At 37.4% G+C, this 22,368-nt stretch overlaps 2 protein-coding genes, 1 long non-coding RNA gene and 1 other non-coding gene across 9 annotated transcripts; 2 read left to right on the forward strand and 2 right to left on the reverse strand.

The window, feature by feature from the left end:
• The first annotated feature begins 2,853 nt into the window (after nt 1-2,853).
• LOC121263182 (small nuclear ribonucleoprotein SmD3b-like) lies at nt 2,854-5,493 on the forward strand. The gene is made up of 5 exons (XM_041166008.1): nt 2,854-3,086; nt 4,505-4,557; nt 4,676-4,742; nt 4,830-4,886; nt 5,193-5,493. Exons 1-5 carry the CDS (start codon nt 2,928-2,930, stop codon nt 5,253-5,255), a joined length of 399 nt encoding a protein of 132 aa, XP_041021942.1. The 5' UTR covers nt 2,854-2,927; the 3' UTR covers nt 5,256-5,493.
• A 1,397-nt stretch (nt 5,494-6,890) lies between these two features.
• Nucleotides 6,891-7,490, reverse strand: LOC121263243. The gene is made up of 2 exons (XR_005940216.1): nt 7,228-7,490; nt 6,891-7,120 (listed from the first exon to the last, which is right to left on the reverse strand). It is a non-coding gene; the product is annotated as an uncharacterized LOC121263243 (long non-coding RNA).
• A 276-nt stretch (nt 7,491-7,766) lies between these two features.
• On the forward strand, nt 7,767-7,839 carry TRNAE-CUC. Its single transcript has one exon. It is a non-coding gene; the product is annotated as a tRNA-Glu (tRNA).
• A 590-nt stretch (nt 7,840-8,429) lies between these two features.
• On the reverse strand, nt 8,430-11,836 carry LOC121262954 (G2/mitotic-specific cyclin-2). 6 transcript variants are annotated; one of them, XM_041165669.1, is made up of 12 exons: nt 11,518-11,836; nt 11,313-11,371; nt 11,083-11,197; nt 10,788-10,844; nt 10,652-10,697; nt 10,419-10,565; nt 10,207-10,332; nt 9,786-9,875; nt 9,457-9,678; nt 9,263-9,361; nt 8,997-9,175; nt 8,430-8,888 (listed from the first exon to the last, which is right to left on the reverse strand). In XM_041165669.1, exons 2-12 carry the CDS (start codon nt 11,365-11,367, stop codon nt 8,744-8,746), a joined length of 1,281 nt encoding a protein of 426 aa, XP_041021603.1. In that variant the 5' UTR covers nt 11,368-11,371; nt 11,518-11,836; the 3' UTR covers nt 8,430-8,743. The 6 variants fall into 6 exon arrangements, with proteins under 6 accessions (XP_041021603.1, XP_041021602.1, XP_041021601.1 ...); XM_041165668.1 differs by having other exon boundaries at nt 11,514-11,836; XM_041165667.1 differs by having other exon boundaries at nt 11,083-11,215; nt 11,518-11,835.
• Nucleotides 11,837-22,368: the final 10,532 nt, after the last annotated feature.

A 22,368-nucleotide genomic window follows, 5' to 3' on the forward strand; every position in this document is an offset into this window, starting at 1 on the left:
AATGCTGTAGTCAAATCTTGACATGCCACAAATTAAAATTCAACGCAGCCTGAAATAAAACTACAATACATATGTCAGCTCAGCCGATAAGATGGACCTTGGCCTTCAACAAGGTCCGTCCATTCAAAAAGATTGGCTGGGGAGCCTGCAAATATAAAATAACTTAATAAGGCATAAGATTTCTCACTGGTAGGTCAAAGTCTTGCATATGCCTTATTTGGTTTAGACCGAGCTCCATATATACGTACGTAAGGTGGAAGGCTTACCATAATAGGGTTAAACTTATCCTTACAAAATCAAGTCCATGCAGTTTGGTTATATATCTTATTTTTACACATTTTTTTCAAGAACTTTTTTTTTTCTCAATTCATTTGCCTAAGTTTTAATGAAAAATAAAAAAATAAAAAAAAAAATTATTTCAAGAAAATATTGATCTTAGATGAAATTGCTCCTTGAATTTGTGAAATCATCCTTTGTTCTTAAAGTTTAAGTTGATCGAAAGATATTGATTTTATTATTTATTTTACATCTTAATACTCTAACTCAAGTGTGGGTCAGACTTCTCATCAATGAGCGAGCCCAAGACGTGGAATATTTAATTAAATGAAATAAAATGTAAAGTCAAGATTTGAACTCAGGACCTCTACTCCGATACATGTGAAATCATCACTTGTCTCATAAGTTTAAGTTGATATAATTATTTGTATTATATGCTTAATAAAATTGGTAAGTCCTTATAGCATTAAGGCATTAAAATGATTAACCTACAACTATTTTGCAACTTTATTTCAAATTAATTATAGTTTTGTAAAATTAAAATTTATTTTTAATGAAGTGACATGCTTATATTAGTTGATTGTAAAATGAATTGTAAGAAAGTTATAAGAAAATTGTAAGTAGGGCTGAACATATAACTTGTGTTCCACCCAAACCGATCTTTCGAACCGACCCGACCTGATTTGGCCGACCTGAAACAGGAAACAGGTGGAGTGTTCCACTTCCGATTTGTTCCGTTTGAAACCGGTTCGGAATCGAGTAATTACCTGATACCCGTAAATTTAGCCTTCATTTTTCCAGAATCCAGTCTGCGTGACTTTCCTCCCATCTTCATTCTTCGATTTCTCCAGACTCTTGATCTTCAAAAGACCTTTGAGCCATATCGTGGTTGGACACCGTCGAAGACATATCGATACTAAAGGAAACTCTCCATTTGCATTCCGCTTCATGTCTGGAGCATTGTTTTCGAGTAACATCCTCAATACGGAGTACTGCTCGTGCATGAACAGGGTATCTGGGTAGTGCAAAGTTTCGGTGTTTGAATAGTGGCCGAATGAGTGAAATGTCTCGCCAAAACCGATTCTTGTTTTGCTGTTGTACATAGATGAATTTATCAACCGAGGCAACACTGAAGGATGCAAGTCCTTCGCATAGGAACTCAGGCTACCCAACCCTAAAACATGAGTTTTCTTCGCAGCTGAGATCTTCTTGAAGATTCTGCAGATAACCCACTCACTCTAAAGAGAAAGGAAATATAAAATGAAGAAAATGACAAGAAATAGAAGATTAAAGAATTGCAAATATAAAATGAGTTTATGGACGACGTGACTTCTAAAGCAAATTCAATTACTAGTGATGTCTATTGGGCCACGTATTCAACCTCATATCCAAGAAAGACTACTGACTGCTATTAAAGACTGATATATTTAAAAAAAAAAAGGGTTCGAAATACCCGATTATTCCGAATTTATTTTCTAATCGGGCAATCGGTTATTCACGTAAAATGTCCAATTGGCTAATCGGAATGCACTTTATTCGGGTTGGGTTGGAAACACGAAATTCGGACCGGGTCAGGTCGGATGAACAACCCTAATTGTAAGTGTATCAAAGAACAAATGGTGAATTCTTATGGAGATAAAACACAAAATAATTGGGCTAAAAAAATACTTTATATAAACTAAGGGAACAAGGCATGGTGATTAGAGGTTGAAACTGTTTGCCAAGAGGTGCTATTATCCTTAATCACGGGGGCCTAAATGAGTCCATGAGAAGCCCCTTACACGTCCGGGTCAAATATGGGATCATAGGCGTTTCTTCCTCAAGCCATATTCTAAACCCTGACTCCATCAATATAGAGATCATAATTGGCATGAATCTTGTCCCATTAGAATCCATTTTGACTCGTATATCACTGTTTTGATAGGAAAAGTACTACAGTCACAAAAAAAAAAAAAAAAATCACATAAAAATAATTCTACAAAGTAACATGACTTCATATGACCTGTTAAATCTACTTTTCATCATAAAAGAATGTTTTCAATTGTGTATGAGAATGCATTTTATAATTAGATTTGGCTTGAGTCTAGTTCCAACAAGCTTGATCGATCCAAATCAATGTTAAAGAACAATCTTAATCACAAGATTAGCAACTGATAGAAAAGGTTTGTAGACTTGTGAGTCGAATTTCTTGTTCTTAAAATTAATAGCAATGTCTATTTGGTAAAAGTTTTTCTTTTGGGGGGGGGGGGGGGGGCGGGGGGGTATTCTAAGACTTATTAAGACGACTATTCTCGCCGGTTAAACAAAATCATCGTCTTAGTAATTAATAATTTTAACCCTTGCTTTCATTTTCGCGTTAATAAAGCAACCTATTGCGGCTGTGTAGCTCCTTTATCTCAAGACACTCGATACAAGTACAACCGTTGCAATCGATAGACTCTCGAGCAAATATAACGCCACGTGGATAAAGCTAAATTCTTTCATTCCAATAATAGCACCATATACTTTCGAAATGACAAAAATACTCCCGATTGCTGTTGCGAAGCATAATAGCTTATAAATTCAATTTATGACTCGAGTCCACGGAGAAACACACCGATTAGTTTTGGGGGTTGATTAGGGTTTTGCAGAGAGCGGGCGAGAGAGAGAGAATGAGCAGGAGCTTGGGGATACCAGTGAAGCTACTGCACGAGGCTTCAGGGCACGTGGTGACGGTGGAGCTCAAGAGTGGAGAACTCTACAGAGGTAGCATGATCGAGTGCGAGGACAACTGGAACTGCCAGCTCGAGAACATTACCTACACTGCTAAGGTATTTAAGCCCTACTGTTTGTTTCTTCAATTAGTTCTTTTTTTTTTCTTTTGGTGGTCTGGATTGATTTCCTGCTGCTATTGAAGCCCGATGTGGATCTGGTTGCTTTAGTTGTTTTCTTAGTTGCATTTCTTAAATCCTAATACAAAATCAGGTCGCATTACTCCCAGAGTAGACATTTTTAAACCCGTTATTGGTCGTTCAGGTAGTTATGCTTCATGAAAATGTCGTGTTCTCTGTGGTTTATTCTAAAACCGTAGGTCATGATGGATATACCTGAGAAAATTCTAGGCCGCTTGAGCTTTGAATGATCGGTCTGAATATACTTGATTCATAAGAGTTTGAATTGGGGAAATGTTTACTCACTTTTTCAAAAGTAGTTGCACGGTGATTGGGCACTCAATGACTGAAAATATCATTTCTCATATGGAAATACCTGCAAAGTATGGTGGCTATAGAATAACAAAATGACGTGATAGCTTAGGGGTGAATTGCTGGTCTATCATCGCTCTTTACAGAAGCTCATGTTAACCTCATGTGTCATCACGCCACACAGATCATGAATTTGAATAATCATAACCTTCCTCTATATCTATGAATGCTGTCCTTGGATATATGTGCATCTATTGTTCATTGCTGAATTTGGGATCATGAGTTACTTATCAAAAAGAATTTGAGATCATTAGTTATTTTGCCACTTCATTTAATATATTATATACACCTTATAATTTGGGTATAATGTATACCTGGGTAACAAGTGTGGTCAATAAAAATATAATTTCTAACAAAGATGGAATAACTAGGGCCACCTATGCTAACACTTGCTGGAATAAGTTTCAAGCGATCCTCTCTTGTATACCATCTTGTGTACTTGGGCTTTGCCTATCTTTATTAATATATCTTTGATTACTTATAAAAAAAAGAAAAAGAAGTTTCAAGCGATCCTCCTCAGTACCACCAATATTCTGTTTTGAGACATTATTCCTCGTTCAAAGAGGGTTTCTTTTTCAACCCCTAGGGGTTGGCTCAAGTGGTAAAGGCCTTGGACTTGGGGGTCTGCTCCCTTTAGGTCTAAGGTTCAAATCCCCTTGGGTGCAAGCAATTTCTAGGGGCCATCGGACTGGGAGATTTTTCCCTTGAATTACCCGAGGTGCACTCGCGGGAAACTCCTTGCCGAGGGCCTGTGCACCCCCAGGATTAGTCAGAACGTTGTTCCAGACACCCGGTGCCAATAAAAAAAAAAAGGGTTTCTTTTTCTTTTTCTGTATCTGCAAGCTCTTTGGCTTATTTCTACTTGTTTTTTTTTTGGTTCTAATTGAGTCATTCATTCCTTATAGCATATTTAAATTATTTTTTCCTCATGTTTCTGCTCTTGTTCTATTTCCAATGGTTGCTCATTCATGTTGACACATCCACAGGATGGGAAGGTCTCACAACTTGAGCACGTCTTTATTCGAGGCAGCAAAGTCAGGTATCTAAATGATGTGTTGCTTGATGAGAATATCTGTATCATTTGTTTCTCAAGTCACTTATTGCATGCTACTTGCAAATTGACTGCAATTCATTGAAATGATGTGAAACTTTAATAGGTTTATGGTCATACCGGACATGCTGAAGAATGCTCCAATGTTCAAACGCCTGGATGCCAGAATAAAGGTACCTTTCCGTTTTGAAGTAATTAGACACTCCTAAATTTTACTTTGCTTTACTTTTTCTAATCTATGCTTTGCAAACTTCTTAAAGGGTAAGGGTGCAGCACTTGGAGTTGGTCGGGGTAGAGCAGTTGCAATGCGAGCTAAGGTAAAATGCCTCCTTTTAGGGAGTTTCCTTAAAATGAGGGTTAGATCTTGATACTGAACTGGCAGTTTTATGTTTGAACTTGATTGAAACAAGATAAATGATTTGTAATGCTAATAAAATGAGGAGAAACTCATAAATGTAGGTTACTGCACGAACATTGTTTCTTCTTTTTGGTCTTTGAGTGCTGGGTGCCTGCCTGGCGAAATGTGTGTTTAAACACCTCGTTTTTGTTGTTCTGCATAACCTGTTTCTTATCTCAATGGATGGGAAGTGTCCTGACCCCATAAATAATACATTTTACTGCAGGCTCAGGCTGCTGGACGTGGAGCACCACCTGGTAGGGGAGTTGTACCACCTGTTCGGAGGTAGAATCAACCTCTGAATGGCTTCTTTTTGTCTCCATTCTTGAGCATGGATTGTCCCCGCTCTTGATATCTCCCAAATATGTGTAGAAAGATTGAGTTTTTGGTTGGGAAGGGAAAAAGAATGGAGACCCTATTTCTGAACTTCGATGGACTGCTCTTACTTTGTGTGCGTGTATGGTATTCTAAGTTAGTTCTTTTGACCACTTATTTATTTACTACTTATATAAGCAACTTTGTCTTTAGCGTTTGCGATTCTTAATTCATCTTTATAATCTGAATATTTAAAAATAAGAGGAAACAAATTGTGGGCAAAAGAGAGATAGTGAGATGAGATAAAATGAGATGGTTTTAGATAAATTGAATAAAATATTGTTAGAATATTATTTTTTAATATTATTATTATTTTAAAATTTTAAAAAGTTGAATTGTTATTATATTTTGTATGAGAATTTGAGAAAATTGTAATGATGAGATGAGTTGAGAGTGTTTCTGGATCTGAACGGGTAAAGAATAGGAACAGATTCGCTGGAAGACATACCCCTCATTCAGAGACATGTTACATTCGTTTAAATGTGTAGCACAAGTTTAACTAATGCAACGGCCACACTGTATACATATTTGACAAGGTGAACTGTGAATTTTGTCCTAACCAAACCTCGATACCGCAGCAGTAGTGCGTTGGTTATCACTTATAATTGGAGATGAGTGGATGAAGATTTCTACTCCCATCTTTGTAGGCAGAAGTAAATACATTTTCAGTTTTGCATTTTAAATTCAGAATTACCAAAATCAACTCATTGTATTCTTAAACTAAAAGAAATTGACCTATTTCGCCCTTCACCGTCATCTATATTAACGGTTTTCCGAATTGAAATAAGGGTACAAGATACAAAATCTTGATAGTTGAACTGTAATGTGCGAGTCAATTTTAATAGACTATAGTACAGAATACAAAACTAACAATAATTTAATAGTGCAGCTTTCATTTGCTTTCATCAATATATATTTAAAAAGGGCAAGAAAAAGAATGAGTTAATCTTCTAGCCGGTCCATCCATTATTATCCAAATTATAGCCCTCCAATAAGTGAGTGCCAAGTAGGCTTCTCAACTTAACTCCCATGTGACCGCACATCAGGAGATCATGCACAGTCTAGCCCCTCATCCCCTCTCTATCCTCTCGCACGGAAACACACCAGAAACCTCGCATCCCCCTAATCGTGACCCTCACCGTCTACACGATTAATAGCTCCACCCAATCCTTGACTTATTCCATAAACGACCACCACCCCAAATACAAAAACAACCACAAAAGCACAAATTCGAATGCAAAAACAACCACAAAAATCTTTTTGAGACTCTTTTTCCCTCTCAGTATCACCAGAGGCTTCTTCGAGATTCTCATCCTCCACCATTATTCACTTCTTCTGATACAGACTTTGAGAAAACAACAAAAATGCAGTTCATGAATCAAGTCTCCTGATCTGGAAATATCAAAGCGATCGCGTTTCCTTAGGAAAAATAGAAATTCTTGAAGTCTATTGTGTTTTCAACACCATATTTCTTGAAAAACAAGAAGTCAATAGCCACTCAGTTCGACAAAACAACATTTACTCAAATGGGCAACACCAAAGAAGATTGAAAATAAAATAAGATCTCTGATATGAGTTCTGTTTCCTGAACTGGGCTTCTTCAAACCGATGGAAATTCCTCAGACAAGAGGAGGAACTTGCAAAACCAAACCAAAGAAAAAAGGTAAAATTTCATATGAAGATTTCGGTGAAGAAAGTGGTCTTTATAAGCTCATCACCATCAAATCTATCTGGTACTTTTCTTCTTTGTGATTCTCAGCCACATAGATCGTTGAATTCCTACATAACATTTCCAAAAAAAAATAAAAAATAAAAATCAGATATAAGTTCACAGCTTTACAAGCTCTGGACAGAAAAGTTCAAAAATAAAAATCTAAAATGCTCACGTTTTTTTCACTTTTGCATCGTCGTAATTATCATCCAATTTGAGCACAGATGATTCCTTCTTGGTGGAGGTGCAAAGAGACGGGCTTGAGAGCTTGGAGATAGACGAAAAGGGGAAGAGAACTCGAAGAACAACAATTTTTGCCTCTTGCGTGTGGTGATTCTGTGCGGTGAGATCTAACTATTTTATTGTGTTTTTTCTTACGTGTCACTGTCTCAATGGAGGGCTGCTCTTCCACTTTTAACAGCCCTACCGTCCTGCAGCGTTTCTAAAAAAGAATACGACATAAACAACAATTGTGAAAGATGAAGATTGGGGGGGGAAGGTGAAGAAAAAATGAGAAAAAGTATGATACGAGTGAGCGAGTTAAATCGGGATCTTACCTAAGGAAACAGAAAGATTCAAGCTTGAGTTTCCCATCCATTCTAAAACATGCTCAAGGCGTAGTAAAAGATGCTAAATCTAGTTGTCTTCCTGAATCTAATACGATCTCTTTGTTTTGTTGTATTTAATAAATAATGTAAGCCAGTTTACCAACAATCCGTTGTAGTCTAGTTGGTTAGGATACTCGGCTCTCACCCGAGAGACCCGGGTTCAAGTCCCGGCAACGGAATTTTCTGTGGTTTTCTTTTTTTTAAAGTCCTGCTGTGGTAGGATCCTTTTCGATCGAGTCTCACATATAGCTCGTGTTATTTTTTATAAATTTGGCTGTCATAAAGTGATCATGTGGTTGGTTCATTTGACTTGTTGAAAACTCTAGCAAGTTTGTATGAATGATGAAGATATCAAATTATGAATGTTAGTTATTTTTATATACTATATGATTTTCAAAACATGATGAAGTTACTCTAAATCCAGTGCAAAAATTTCTTTGTAAAAAAATGAATTCCTAATAAGAATATTTTTTTTACACTTCTTTAAGGGGAGATCTACTTTTTTATAAATACACACTTACACGATGAGATTTGTACAAATTATTTCTCAAAAAAAAAAAAAAAAATGATCCAGTGGTTGTTTTGATCAGGAAACTGCGAATATCCTGACTTTAATTTCAAACCGCGATACTGTGCACAGATTGGTTTTTAGACATCCACTGCATGATGAGGGGGGCCGTTTTAACCTTCAAGATCAAACACATCATCATAATAACCCTAGTTTTTTATACATTTATTCGATATGGGAAAGAGAAGCAAACAACTTTTGAAACAAACAAATTCCCTTCAATCTGAATATCCACAACGAACAATATCCAAAACAAGTTCTGATACACACAACTTGCTCAGGAAAAAAGTTCAACAGAACTTAAACTTATTTTCCTCCGCAGACAAAAAAAAAAAAAAAAAGAGAGCTGGAAATACCTCTATGTTCAAATAAAACACAGAACAAAAGACCCCTAAATTTTGGAATACCATATCAGAATGTTCAAAAGCCCCAGGGGCAACTTATGTTGCTCAATTACACCCCATTTCCCCCAATTGCCTTGTAAAAAAGTTAGTTTCTTGAGCCAGCCCCTGCTGCTAGAATCTGGTCGCCAAGAGAAAGTTAGCAGGATCAGTTTTTGCTGCATAACCATACTTGGATGTACTGTACTTCCGGTGAACACCTGTGAGCTTCCCTGTGCCAGATTTCTGATGGAAATTAACCATCAACCTTGAGCATTCCCTGTGCATAGTAAAAAAAAGAAACAATTTTCAATTCAGTAAGAATGCAACCACCTAGTTAGTTAGTCAATCCCCAAAGTTTCTAGGGAATATATATATATCCACTTACAGCAGGTGCTCCTCCGAGTAGTTGCTGTGCCACTCACAGGTCTTGCTCCAGTGCTGGAACCCACAAAGAGTACATTGAGCTGTAAATATTGCAGCAGCAGCCAACAAAGAAGGTGGAAACTTGAGCATCTCATACTCAACTAGGCACATTTCGATCATGTAGAATGACAGCAGCTCAATCTGATTATTTCAAGGTCACAATCAAAATCATTGCAAAATATACAAAAGGCTGTGTGCAGTTTAGTTGATTCATATAAAATAACATACCTTCGTATCAGCTTGAGCAGCTTTGAGAAACCTCCTCATAAACACATATGGCGTGGGAACTGACAGATTGAATTGTAGGGTGTTGACCATTAGCTTCTCCTGCAGGCACATGAGCAAATCATATACCGAATTCTGATTTTTTTTATTTTATTTTTATGGAGAACCTAAAACATCAGGATTTTAGTTCAATCTACCATCTCAAGTACTTCTTTTCTGCTGTAAGCCTTGTCAGAAATCACAATGAAATCCTCCACAACAGGAACTGAAACTTCTTCATATTTGCAGGCGAGAAGCATTGCTGTTACTCCAACTAGCTGGAGTCTCCTCCTCACCACGGGCTGAGCGGCTAGGAATCTATCAATCAGGTTTATAGTGAGATATAAGGTCTCATCCATCAGCTCAAACTTGTAGTGCACCTGTTATTGTATTCACTAACGTGTTAGTGATTTCAGTTAAACCAGATAGCAAGTTCCTCAATCAATCAGGTTTAGCAGATGTAAGTCACAAACAGGATTTTAGGTACCTCAATCAGCCAATCAATGAGAATGGCTCTCATTCTCTCATTAATATCAGATTGTTGTGCTATATAGTCTGGTGGGACACAGCAAGAACTCTGCAAGAACACATTGAACCACAATATTAGTAAATTGTCAAAGAGGAGAAATTCGACAAACCGACTCTTCTTGTGACGCTAAACATCTCTCATCAACCGCAGATCAACATAGCGAAAAAATTCACCAAACCAACATAAAATCTCAAAGTTTAGATATACTATTCTTGGCTGATAATTGTGTAACATTCATTCTCGTTAATTAAAAAAAAAATTGCTTATGAAAAAGCATAAGAATTCGGAATTAAACAAAAAAAAAAAACTAAATCCACTAAATGAGTTCAAACAATCTTGAAAATGCCAAAAAAAAAACAGGGTTTTACGACACTAGGACCTCTGCTTTCTTGTAGTGTACATATAAATCATCAATATACTCAACAACTGCAAGCGTGTTCTTCTTATCACAGCTGTCTATGTCAACAACTGGCTCTTCGCCTATGTCCTCCATTTCTATCTCCTCCTGCAAGGAATTAAAACACAAATGGCATCCCAACTGAAACTTCCATATATAAATTGCAGTTAAAGGAGGGAGAGGTCGGACAATACCATCCGATCAATCTCCTCTAGCATTGCTTCTGTGTGTTGCACAAACATTGGCACATCATCAGTCTCCTTGTAGTCTTCCACATCTATGATGCTATAATCTTCAGACTCACTAGGATTTGGAACCAACTGCAGTGGTTTCTTAGCTTCCTGTTAAAGCAATAACCCATCAATCAATTACAACATCAATACTATGCAGTCAAATTAACTATCTTTAATTTTTACAGAAATAGGACCTCGGGTATAAGTTGCTGCTTGTTGGACATCTGGGCAGCAAATTTTCTGAAAATAAAAAAGCCACAATCAAAATCCAAAGAAAAATAAAGGAAAAACCGTTTAACATAAAAAACCATCTTACAGAAGACAACTGACCTCGTAATTGGTCGGTGTGCCGGAATTGGGGGTTTCTTATTGCGATCTGCATGTTTTCTGGCGACCAAACGGATCGTTTTATTTTCTTTGTCCTTGAGAATTATTTTTTAATCTTTTACGATCTTTTATATACAATCAGAAAGGAATGCATCGATTTTTCCCACTTTAATTAAGTTGATCAATTTTGCAAGAACAAAAGCAACAAAAGAAGAACACAACACTGGATTTTCCATTTCTATACTTTCATCTTGTTTTTTCGCAGCGACCAAATAGACAATAGGGTTTAAGAGCTTACTCTGAAAAGACATTTTTGTTGATTGCATAAGGGTAAGGAGGAGCTTCTATTATATTCCGGTCAATGCTGCTCAAAGCTCGCCGATTGTGTCCACCGCCCAAACCAAATTTTCCACCTCCAGCACGAAATCCACCTTGTAAGTCGCAAAGCAAAATGAGAAAAAAAATCCAGGCTGGGGTTTCGAGCGTAGACTTATATAAGTTTCACAACAATATCAGTGGGTCAAGTACCTTGAAAATTCGCCTGTCCGATAATGCCCGGATTGTTCTCGTCTGATCCAGCCATTTATCTGACAGAAAAGAAGAAGAAAAACGAAAAAGACTCAGAATCCAATTAAAAAATTATGAAAGGACACCGATCCCATCGGTCAAAATCCGAAGTAAAAGAAATGGGAAAGAACCCAATCAAGAACAGAGATTAACAAGCAATACCCAGGTCTTGAATTGCAAACTCCAGAAACAAAAACAAAGAATTTCTCGGATTCCCTTTACTGATTCCAACCAAACAAGCGGAGTCTTTCAGCCCGAGATACGATCTTTTCTTGGAACACGAAAGAAGAGAGAGACTACTCAGAAAACTCCATTGAAACCCAAAGTGGATCTCTCTCTCTCTCTCTCTCTCTCTCTGGCTCTATCGTGAACAGACTATTCTCTGAATCTTCTTCAGGTTTTCATATGTTTATACAAAGGGACAAAACAATAAAAAGAAGAAAAAAGGAAAGGAGGTAAAAAGGACGAACTGTATAAGCGATACAGGGAGGCAAACAGCGGATATATGTCCGCACATAGGTCCTCTCTCTTGTCTCTACAAATTTTTAAATCTAACGGCTAGTAAATCGTAGCCGTCAGATCTCGAAGATGAAAAGTCGCGTTCTTCCGTCTCCGCCTCAACGCAACGGCTACTTTCGCATCGCATGTGCTTTCAAAATTTCGTAATCACACTCGCACGTCATCTATATGCCCCTTAGGGTTGTATTAATTAATGAGTTATTCTATTTAACAGTCCTATATTATATGTTTATTGAAAAAAATTGATAAAAAAAAAAATAGATGTGTGGTGTAAAAATAATGAGGAGAATAACTCATTAATTAAAGGAAAATTATACAACTACAATTAGTTTATAATTATTTTACCTACTTAAAACGAATAATAGTTATGTAAAATCAAAATTATTTTTTAATAAAGTATTGTGATTATATTGGTTGATTTAAAATGAATCGTACAATAATCGTAAGATAAAGTAAATTAACAATCATATAGTACACAAGCGTTGTACACTCTTTTTTAAAAAACTGAGTAAATATAAGATTTACATAAAAAAATAAAAAATAAAAAATAAACATAATTTTTTTAATAGTGGATCCTACTATTTTTTAAATGACTTACACAACCCATAATTGTATCTAGTATTAATTTAAAAAAAAAATAAAAATTATAGTTGAGCCCCTCAAACTTACCACTCAATCTTACCTCTTATGCATTTTAATTTTTTTATTTTTTATTTAATGGTTAAAGAAATGATTATTAGTGAAATTATATACATATTTTTTATTTTTTCTTAATAATTAAGAATATTAAAAAAATACTTAAAAAAATAAAAGAAAAAGAACAACAAATTTATAAGTAGGGGTACGTGCTAGCACCATTTCGAAAAAAAATTCTACTTATCATTCATTACCTATCCTAATTGTAAAAGAATTGTAAATGTATCATTATCCTTAATTAAAAGCTACCCATCGTGTTAATTGCCTACCCTAATCTCGACTTCCTTAAATAATTATTAACTAGAAGAAACTTCTATTATGTTATAAAAAAAATTAATGTTATAAAAAAAATTATTCGTTTTCAAAAAAAAAAAAAAATGGATGGCATTAGGCATATATTTAACGTTAAGATTAAAGTATTTTGATTATTTCGCTCGTTAAGATAATGTGAGATGACTTTAATATTTTATGTTTTGACATCAAATGGATACTATCAATTTTAAATAAAAATAGAGAAAATCCTATCTCGTAAGAGTATACTCTTCACGTGATATGATATAATATATATTTTGAGTGATTTCAAAAATCAACTACTTGAATAAGAAAAATATTTAAAATGTAACCCAACAATGATTAAGAATAATAAAAGGATGCGGCTACTCGGTCATATGAGTTTATCGTTCAGACAGACTGCTAGACGTGGTAGTGCCATGTTATATTAAAAAAAAAAAAAAAAGGTACGGATTCGTTTCGAAACCAAATCAAACTCAATTCATCCTAATTCATCATTATAACTTTTTTAAATTTCAACATAAAATATAATAAACAATTCAACATTTTCAAATTTCAAAGTAATAATAATATTAAAAAATAATATTCTAACAATATTTTATCATATCAACTTAACTCAGCTCAACTCAATTTAACATCTAAACGCACCCTAAAACTCTTCTTCTTTTTTTATTATCGTGAATATTTACTTGTTATTACGATAAATATATCATTATTTGTGAATTAATGAGTGATTGATCCATAATTCTATGTAACTTATTATTATTATTATTATTATTATTATGAAAAATGATTAACCTATATTAAATAAATGATTAGCTTTTATTACAATTCTTTTGTAATTCTATAATAAATAATTGACAGTTTTATAAAAATATAATTCAATTTTAATAAAATTACATGCTTGCACTGATTAATTATAAAATAAGTTATAATAAAAGAGTTACAATATATTATTAGTCATTATTATTACTTCTTTTGTAGGTGGAGTCCACTGTCACGACTCCAGAATACGCTCTACAGCACTATGAAACTATGAAGTTGCGACTGAGCTGAAAGATCTTCTTTCAACACGTGGCTTGCTATCGTTTAATCTAGGTTTATCCAAGATCTTACCTGTTTGGTTACACAAACTATTTTATCTTATTTATTCATTATAATTTTTTTAAACTATTACACAATATATAATAAACAATTTAAAATTTTTAAATTCTAAAACAAAAATTATATTAAAAAATTATATTTTTATCTTATTTCATCTGAGTAACCAAATGATGACTAACCTCTTAATTACCTGGAAGTTATCAACTCTTTTTTGTAATCTTATTGAAGGACACTGCTATAGGCCTGTTCATCCAGGCCGAGTTTTTCCTGGCCCAATTCGAAACTCAGATAATCGGGTTTCAGTTACGGGTTCCAGCCTAGAACAAATTTGAGTCGGTACCTTTATAGAAAAACCTGGGTACACCTGGTACCTTTTTTTTCGGTTTGAATGTATTGATTTTTTTTTTTTTGTTCATTTCTAGCAACTAAATGGACGGAAACTCAAAAGGAAAATGTATATTATGTCCAATGAATCATTCATTTTATATTTTTGTTAACACTATTCTCCACGTGGTTTTTTATTAGTGGTCAAGAAACATAATTTAAAAAATTAAATGAATAGAGTTTGAATGTTGCATCAACATTTTTTTCATGAAAAAATATTCATAACATGTAAGCTTTGATTTAAAAAAATAATAATAAAAAAAAGGTTCAACCCGAAATCAGGGTTCCGGGTTTTTAAAAATCAATTTCAATTCTGATTCCGGTCTGGGTTTGACTCTGGCAAACCTGGTCCAGGTTCCGGCCCAGTTTTGAAACCCTGCTTCTGGTCCGGGTATATCCGGATTCTCAGACTAGAACCAGATGAACAGTCCTACACTACTACTATGCATGTGCAGCTGGGCGTGTCTTGTAGCAAATTTGTATTTATTATAATTTTTTTAAATATTTACAAAAATGAGTAATGCTAGATACAAGTCCCAAATAGACAAGCCTCATACAAGCCTTTTGTAAAATAATGGGTCCCACTAATAAATAATAGTTTTTTTTACACTTTTCTAAGGTGGGGTCCACTTTTTTACAAAGTGTAACACCCCGTATTTTAGTGTATTTTTACTGAAGGAATTATTTTTATGTAATCAAAAATTTATTCTCTTATTTTAAAATTGGTTGGATTTTTAGTGAGTTTATTTTCTATGATTTTAATTTGGTGAAAATTATTTTTATGTGCTTTCTTAATATTTATTTATTATTATGCATTTAAATTACTTTTAATATTTAAATTAATTACCGTGGGATTTAATTATTTCAATTTGACTTTACCATTACGTTTAAATTATTTTATTTAACTTGTGATTTTAAAATCATCTCCGTTGGATCATTTTTGTGACCCAAGTTATGAGGATTGGACCTCATTTCTTTTCCCTCCATTTTTCTTCCTCTCCTTTTCTTTTCTTTTCTTTCTTTTCTTTTTTTCTTCTTCCTTATTTCTCCCCTCCCCCGTGCGCGCGGACCCAACCCTCTCTCTTTCTCTCTCCCTGCGTCCGTTCCTTCTCCACCAACCAACGCCGCCGTGCATCGGCGGTGGTCGACACCGCCCAACCCGCTAGCTTCCCCAGCCGCCGGCGACCTCACCCCACCAACCTCACCTCCATCCGCGCCGCCGTTAACCACCAGTAGCCCTTCAAAGCCGCGGCCACCATTCGTTCCAGCGCCGTCGTCGCACCACCATTGGCCACCATCTTCCTACCACATCATCATCGACCTCTTGGCAACCCATTGGACCCAACCCCAGCTCCGATCCGCCACCGGTGAAGCTCCACCATCTACATTTCCGATTTGGGCATTTTGGTCTTCTACCGCCCATTTCGCCGCCACCCACGGCAAACCACCACCACCACTAGCTTCACCGACCTCCCTAGGCTCTACCCTATCAATCTTGGGTCTTCGTTTGCCTCCGTTTGAAAGTTGGTATTGTGACCCACGGCCACAGTGTATTTTACACTGTGGTGTTGCTCAAACGTCTCATTTTTCAACTTCGTGATCCTTCGGAAATTGTTATATTGCACTGCAAGTATTTCTCCAAAGAACTTTCGTAATTTAAATGTATTTTTGCACTAACCCATTTTACTGTATTTTTTGGCATGCCAGACTGAGTCCGAGGATTCGGGGGTCGGATGGATTTGTGATTGGAGTTGTTTGGTTGGATTTGATTGGATTGGTAATTGTTGGTTTGGATATTGTGTTGGTACATGTGCATTTCATTATTTCATGCATGATCATGTTTGTAAAAGCAAACTGGGTTTTCGTGTATTGCATTCATATTCATGTGTTTATGAAAACTGGGTTTTCATGTGAGAATGGATTTTTGGTGCGTGTGTATCACGACCCCAAGCCAAAATGGGATATTAACTCGGTGGAGCTCCTCTGGTTACTCGGGAGCGGAATATACTGAGTAACGTCCCCTGGATTGTCGCCGGGCGACAATGGGATCGGACGAGATGGTCTCGTGCCGAATCCGTGGTCCTTCTGCTGGAGGGGACTAGAGGATGTCTGGCCACGTACACGCTGGGCGCAGAACTGGACATCGCTCGTTGCGTAGTGTGGGTGCTTGGCCATGTACGCGCTGGGCGCGAAACTGAGCACCGCTGCGAAGCCAGGACGTGCGGATGGTCCATAGGGGAGGCCATGGTGCATATGGAAATAATGCATGGTGCATTTGGAATAAATGCACTATTTTTTGGGAAAATAGTGCGAGTTGGTTTTTGGGTAAATCATTTTCTAGGAAAATATTTTTACGGATATTTTGGGCCAAAATGGGATTTTGGCGTGCGTTGGAAAATTATCATTTTCGGGAAAAATGATGTTTTATGGAAAAATGCATATTTTTCATGTGCATGCATGTTAGTTGCATTTAATGCATTTTATATTACGTTGTTGTTTTGGGTTATACTTACCTGCGATACCATTTTGTAGTAATGCAGATTTTGATACAGATGAGGAGGAGGAGGGCGAGCCTGAGGAGACGGCTCCGCCTGAGGAGTGATCTGGGATCACTCGTTTGTTTATCTGGAACTATTGTAAATTATTTTATGGATGACTGTATAACTGCTATTTAAATCTTTACTGATGTTTGATTGTAAATAAATTCTGGTACTTAGTTGACTATCCGCTGCGTTATTTTATTTGTACACTGTTGCATGTACACACACTGTCACTTCGTTGGGATATGTGACCGTGTTGTCACCATCCTGGCGTCTCGATCCCTGTGTATTTATATAAGGGGGATTGGGGGCGCCACAGGTGGTATCAGAGCAGTTCGGCTCTGGGTAAAACCACATGTCCCTTAAGATAGTACCAGAAAATTATTTTTATTATTATTTTAAAATAATAAAATTTTTTTTTTGTTTAAGTGATGTAAGTTAAGTTATTTATTTTATATTATGAGTTTATTGCTATGTCATTTTATGTTAATTGATGTTATTTGAATTATTTTATTTATCACTTTAATTATTGTTTATTTTTGGTTGAGTATAAATTATCTGGATTTAAGCGGGGTTGGAGAATGTTCTATGACAGGATTATGGTGAGACCAAGAAGGCAAGCTGAGGTGCCTGAAGATGAGTTACCTAGAGGTGATGAAAATTATGCTATGGCAAGAGCATTAAATAGAATGACAGAATTTCTTTAACAGAATTTCCGACCGCCGCAGGGAGATTCAAGTAGAGGAGCCCAAGTGGGGTGTCCCTATGAGCGCTTCCTAACGCATAAGACCCCTGCCTTCACTGGGGAGGAGGACCCAATGCGAGCTAGGAGGTGGATTCAAGATTTAGAAAGAACATTTGAAGTTTGTGGATACACGGAGGCTCAGATGGTATTATATGGAAGTTATATGCTGCAAGGTGAAGCGGCAAATTGGTGGGAGACCAAGCGGACATTATTAGAAATGGAGTTGGGTTCCTTGGCTGCTGTGTCTTGGCAGCGTTTCAAGAAAGAGTTTGATGACCGGTTCTTTCCTGCTTCAGTGAGAAGGCAAAAGGCTCGGGAGTTCAATAATTTGGTCCAAGGTGGCATGACTGTTGAGCAATATGCAAGAAAATTTATGGAGCTTGGACGGTTCGCTCCTCACCTCATTACGACGGAGGAGTTGCGGGTCGAGCTCTTCCAGGAGGGTTTGCGCCATGAGGTACGTAAACAAGTGGCCTGCCTTCGGATTAAGGATTTTCAAGAGTTAGTGGATTTAGCCAGCATTGCAGAACGGGAAAATAGTTTTGAAGCAGGTTCCCCTCCGGGTCAGAAGAGGCGGAGTTACGTTGGCGAAGGGAGTAGTTCTGGGTCGCCTCATAAGTTCGTGCAAAGGACTAGTGCCCGTCCGCAGACGACCACCGGTGTTCGTGCTGGAGGTCGAGCTCCAGTTTGTAACAGGTGCAATAGAGCCCATGAGGGTGACTGCGGCCAGAGAGGAATTCAGTGTTTTAGATGTGGCCAGCCGGGTCACTTTGCTCGGGAGTGTCCTGGTCAAGTTCAAGGAGGGCAAGGAGCGCGAGGAGGTCGACGAGGTGGAAGGGGCAACCAGAGACAGTTGGTACAAGCTCGGGTTTATGCAGTGACCCCTGGTGATGTGGATTATGGAGCTCCAGAGACCCACGATGCTGGGGTTATTACTGGTATGCATTTAATTATTTTAATTTGATTTAATATTTGATATGGTTGGATTATTTGGAATTGTCTGGTGGATGTGTTTGCTTCAGGTAGAGTTCGCCTATATGATTTCTATGCATGTACTTTGTTTGATTCCGGGGCGTCTCGATCTTTTGTATCTGCCACTTTTGCACGGATGTGTAATCTGGTCACGGAGCCTTTATCGCAATCTCTAGTAGTGGCACTTCCAAATGGTGAGATGGTGTGGTGCTCTAAAGTTGCTTTAGGCTGTCCTTTGGATTTTGGAGGGAGGACACTGGATGCAGATTTGATTGTATTCAAGTTGCTGGGATTTGATATAATTTTTGGAATGGATTGGCTATATCGATATTCAGCAAATATTGATTGTAGAAGTCGGGTAATTGGTTTTCAACTCTCGGATGATGATTATTTGGAATTCGCGGGAAGTAAGTTGAAGGCAAAACCAACAATTATATAAGCAATTCAAGCTAGGAGAGATATAGCTCGTGGAGCATATGCTTTTTTGGTCCAAGTCGAGTCTACGCCATCTGAGAAGAAGTCGTTAGTAGATATTCCAGTTGTGGGCGAGTTTCCTGATGTGTTTGTAGATGATTTGCCCGGATTGCCTCCCGTTCGCGATATGGAATTTGTTTTTGATTTGGAACCTGATGCGGCTCCTGTGCATAAAGCACCTTATCGCATGGCACCGGCTGAATTAAAAGAGTTGAAGACTCAATTGCAAGAACTGGTCGACAAGGGATTTATTCAGCCTTGTACTTCACTGTGGGGAGCGCCCGTGTTGTTTGTCAAGAAGAAAGATGGTACTCTCAGAATGTGTATAGATTATCGGGAGCTTAACAAGGTGACTATTAAGAACAAGTATCCTCTACCGAGAATTGATGATTTGTTTGACCAACTTCAGGGAGCGGCTATCTTTTCGAAGATTGACTTGAGGTCAGGGTACTATCAGTTGAGAATAAGAGATAAGGACGTGCCCAAGACTGCTTTCAGGACGAGGTATGGGCATTATGAATTTAAGGTGATGTCTTTTGGGTTAGCTAATGCCCCTGCTGCTTTTATGGATTTGATGAATAGGGTGTTTCGGCCTTTCTTGGATTCTTTTGATTTATTCTCGAGATTTGGAAGAGCATGCTTGTCACCTTCGTCTGGCACTTGGGAAATTAAGAGAACATCAATTGTACGCTAAGTTGAGCAAGTGTGAATTCTGGTTAGAAGAAGTTAAGTTTCTTGGACATGTGATTTCTCAAGAAGGGGTGGCTGTAGATCCTAGTAAAGTAGAAGCTGTTTTGTCGTGGCCTCGCCCTTCGACAGTTCGTGAGATACGAAGTTTCTTGGGACTTGCCGGTTACTATCGAAGATTTGTGGAAGGTTTTTCTCGACTATCAGGACCTCTCACTGCCTTGACTAGGAAGAATACTGAGTTTGTATGGTCTGACAAATGTGAGAGAAGTTTTCAAGAGTTGAAGAGAAGATTGACAACGGCACCTATTTTGGCACTTCCGGAGCCACACAAGCCATTTGTGATTTTTAGTGATGCATCCAAATTCGGGTTGGGATGCGTTCTTATGCAAGAGGGACGGGTTGTTGCTTATGCATCTCGTCAGCTGAAGATTCATGAAAAGAATTATCCCACACATGATTTGGAGTTTGCGGCAATAGTTTTTGCGCTTAAGATTTGGTGGCACTATCTGTATGGCGAAGCCTGTGAAGTTTATACTGATCACAAGAGCTTGAAGCATCTGTTTACTCAGAAGAATCTAAACATGAGGCAGAGACGGTGGTTAGAGCTAATTAGCGACTATCAGTGTGAAATCAAGTATCATCCAGGAAAGGCAAATTTAGTCGCTGATGCCTTGAGTAGGAAGTCACAACAAGTGGATGAAGCGGAATCATCAGATGTGGACTCTCTCCTTTGTGGAATGAGGAGACTTCTTATCGAGAGTTCACAGCAAGAAGAATTATTATCTTCAGTCTTGGATGTCCAAGTAGTGGATTTTGAAGAATTAAAGACTCTTCAAAGAAAGGACCCTAATTTGTTGGCTATCAGGAAAAGAGTCAGAAAGTCTAGAGGACCCTTGCATTACAGCTTGGATAAGGATGGCATTCTTCGGTTTCGGGATCGTAGAGTGATTCCCCGAGATTCTGAATTTAAAGAGCGGATTTTAGCAGAAGCTCGTGCGGCTCCTTATTCGGTTCATCCAGGAAGCACGAAGATGTATAGGGATTTAAAGAAGAATTTCTGGTGGGAAGGAATGAAGTTGGACATCGCTTTGTTTATTGAGAAATGTGACACATGCTGACAGGTGAAGGCTGAGCATCAGAGACCTGCTAGTAGACTCCAACCTCTCCCTATTCCGGAATGGAAGTGGGATGATATTTCTATGGATTTTGTGGTAGGGTTGCCGAGGACTCCTAGTGGGAAGAACTCCATTTGGGTGATTGTGGATCGGTTGACCAAGAGTGCCCATTTCTTGCCTGTTAATAATACTGACTCGTTGGGTAAGTTGACTCGGTTATATGTCAAGGAGATAGTGCGTTTGCATGGAATACCCAAGAGTATCATGTCAGATCGGGACTCGCGATTCACGTCCCATTTCTGGAAGAGATTGCAGGCAGCATTAGGAACTAAATTGAAGTTTAGTTCGGCGTATCACCCCCAAACGGACAGCCAATCAGAGCGTACTATTCAGACTCTGGAGGATATGTTGCGGTCTTGTGTCATGGAATTCCAAGGAAGTTGGGAGATCACTTACCGCTTATTAAGTTCTCTTATAATAACAGTTTTCATTCCTCCATTCAGATGGCCCCGTATGAAGCTTTATATGGAAGGAAGTGCAGATCGCCTTTATGTTGGGATGAAGTTGGCGAGAACAAATTGCTTGGGCCTGAGATAATTCAAGAAATGAAGGATCAAGTTCAGTTTATCAGGAAGAAGATGGCTGAAGCGCAAAGTCGTCAGAAAAGTTACGCAGATACAAGAAGAAGAGACTTATCCTTTGAAGAATGAGATTGGATTTATCTTAAAGTCTCTCCTATGAAAGGCGTTAAGCGCTTTGGTAAGAAAGGAAATCTTAGTCCAAGATATATTGGCCCTTTTCAGATTGTAGAGAAGGTTGGGCTTATTGCTTATAGAGTTGCCTTGCCAGATTATTTTGGGGATGTTCATGATGTGTTTCATGTGTCCTCATTGAAGAAGAGTTTTGGATAGCAAGAGCCACGTTTTGTGGATCCCGAACACATTCAACTGCGGCCCAACCTTACTTATGAAGTTGCTCCAACCCAGATCGTGGATTGGAAAGAGCAAGAGTTAAGGTCCAAGGTAATACCTATGGTGAAAGTGTCATGGGGTGATCCGTTGGCTCAAGATTTCTCTTGGGAGAGAGAAGCCGACATGAGGAAGCAATATCCGTACTTGTTTGATTGATTTTGACGGTATGTTCTAAGTATTCTCTTGGTTGAATCTTGATTTTGTCTTAGTTTAATATTTGACCTTGCCAATTTCGTGGACGAAATTTTTTTTAAGGGGGGAGGATGTAACACCCCGTATTTTAGTGTATTTTTACTGAAGGAATTATTTTTATGTAATCAAAAATTTATTCTCTTATTTTAAAATTGGTTGGATTTTTAGTGAGTTTAATTCTATGATTTTAATTTGGTGAAAATTATTTTTATGTGCTTTCTTAATATTTATTTATTGTTATGCATTTAAATTGCTTTTAATATTTAAATTAATTACCGTGGGATTTAATTATTTCAATTTGACTTTACCATTACGTTTAAATTA

The sequence above is a fragment of the Juglans microcarpa x Juglans regia genome, chromosome 4S, assembly GCF_004785595.1.
Source record: "Juglans microcarpa x Juglans regia isolate MS1-56 chromosome 4S, Jm3101_v1.0, whole genome shotgun sequence".
Taxonomy (NCBI): Eukaryota; Viridiplantae; Streptophyta; class Magnoliopsida; order Fagales; family Juglandaceae; genus Juglans; species Juglans microcarpa x Juglans regia.

Bases quoted from the DNA above. Each gene is read 5' to 3' on its own strand.
- LOC121263182 (XM_041166008.1), top strand. From the start codon at position 2,928: ATGAGCAGGAGCTTGGGGATACCAGTGAAGCTACTGCACGAGGCTTCA. The intron at 3,087-4,504 runs GTATTTAAGCCC...ACACATCCACAG, and splicing joins ACATTACCTACACTGCTAAG to GATGGGAAGGTCTCACAACT. The intron at 4,743-4,829 runs GTACCTTTCCGT...AACTTCTTAAAG, and splicing joins GCCTGGATGCCAGAATAAAG to GGTAAGGGTGCAGCACTTGG.
- LOC121262954 (XM_041165667.1), bottom strand. From the start codon at position 11,367: ATGGCTGGATCAGACGAGAACAATCCGGGCATTATCGGACAGGCGAAT. The intron at 9,679-9,785 runs GTACCTAAAATC...ATACAATAACAG, and splicing joins TCATTGATTGGCTGATTGAG to GTGCACTACAAGTTTGAGCT. The intron at 8,889-8,996 runs GTAAGTGGATAT...TACTATGCACAG, and splicing joins TACTCGGAGGAGCACCTGCT to GGAATGCTCAAGGTTGATGG.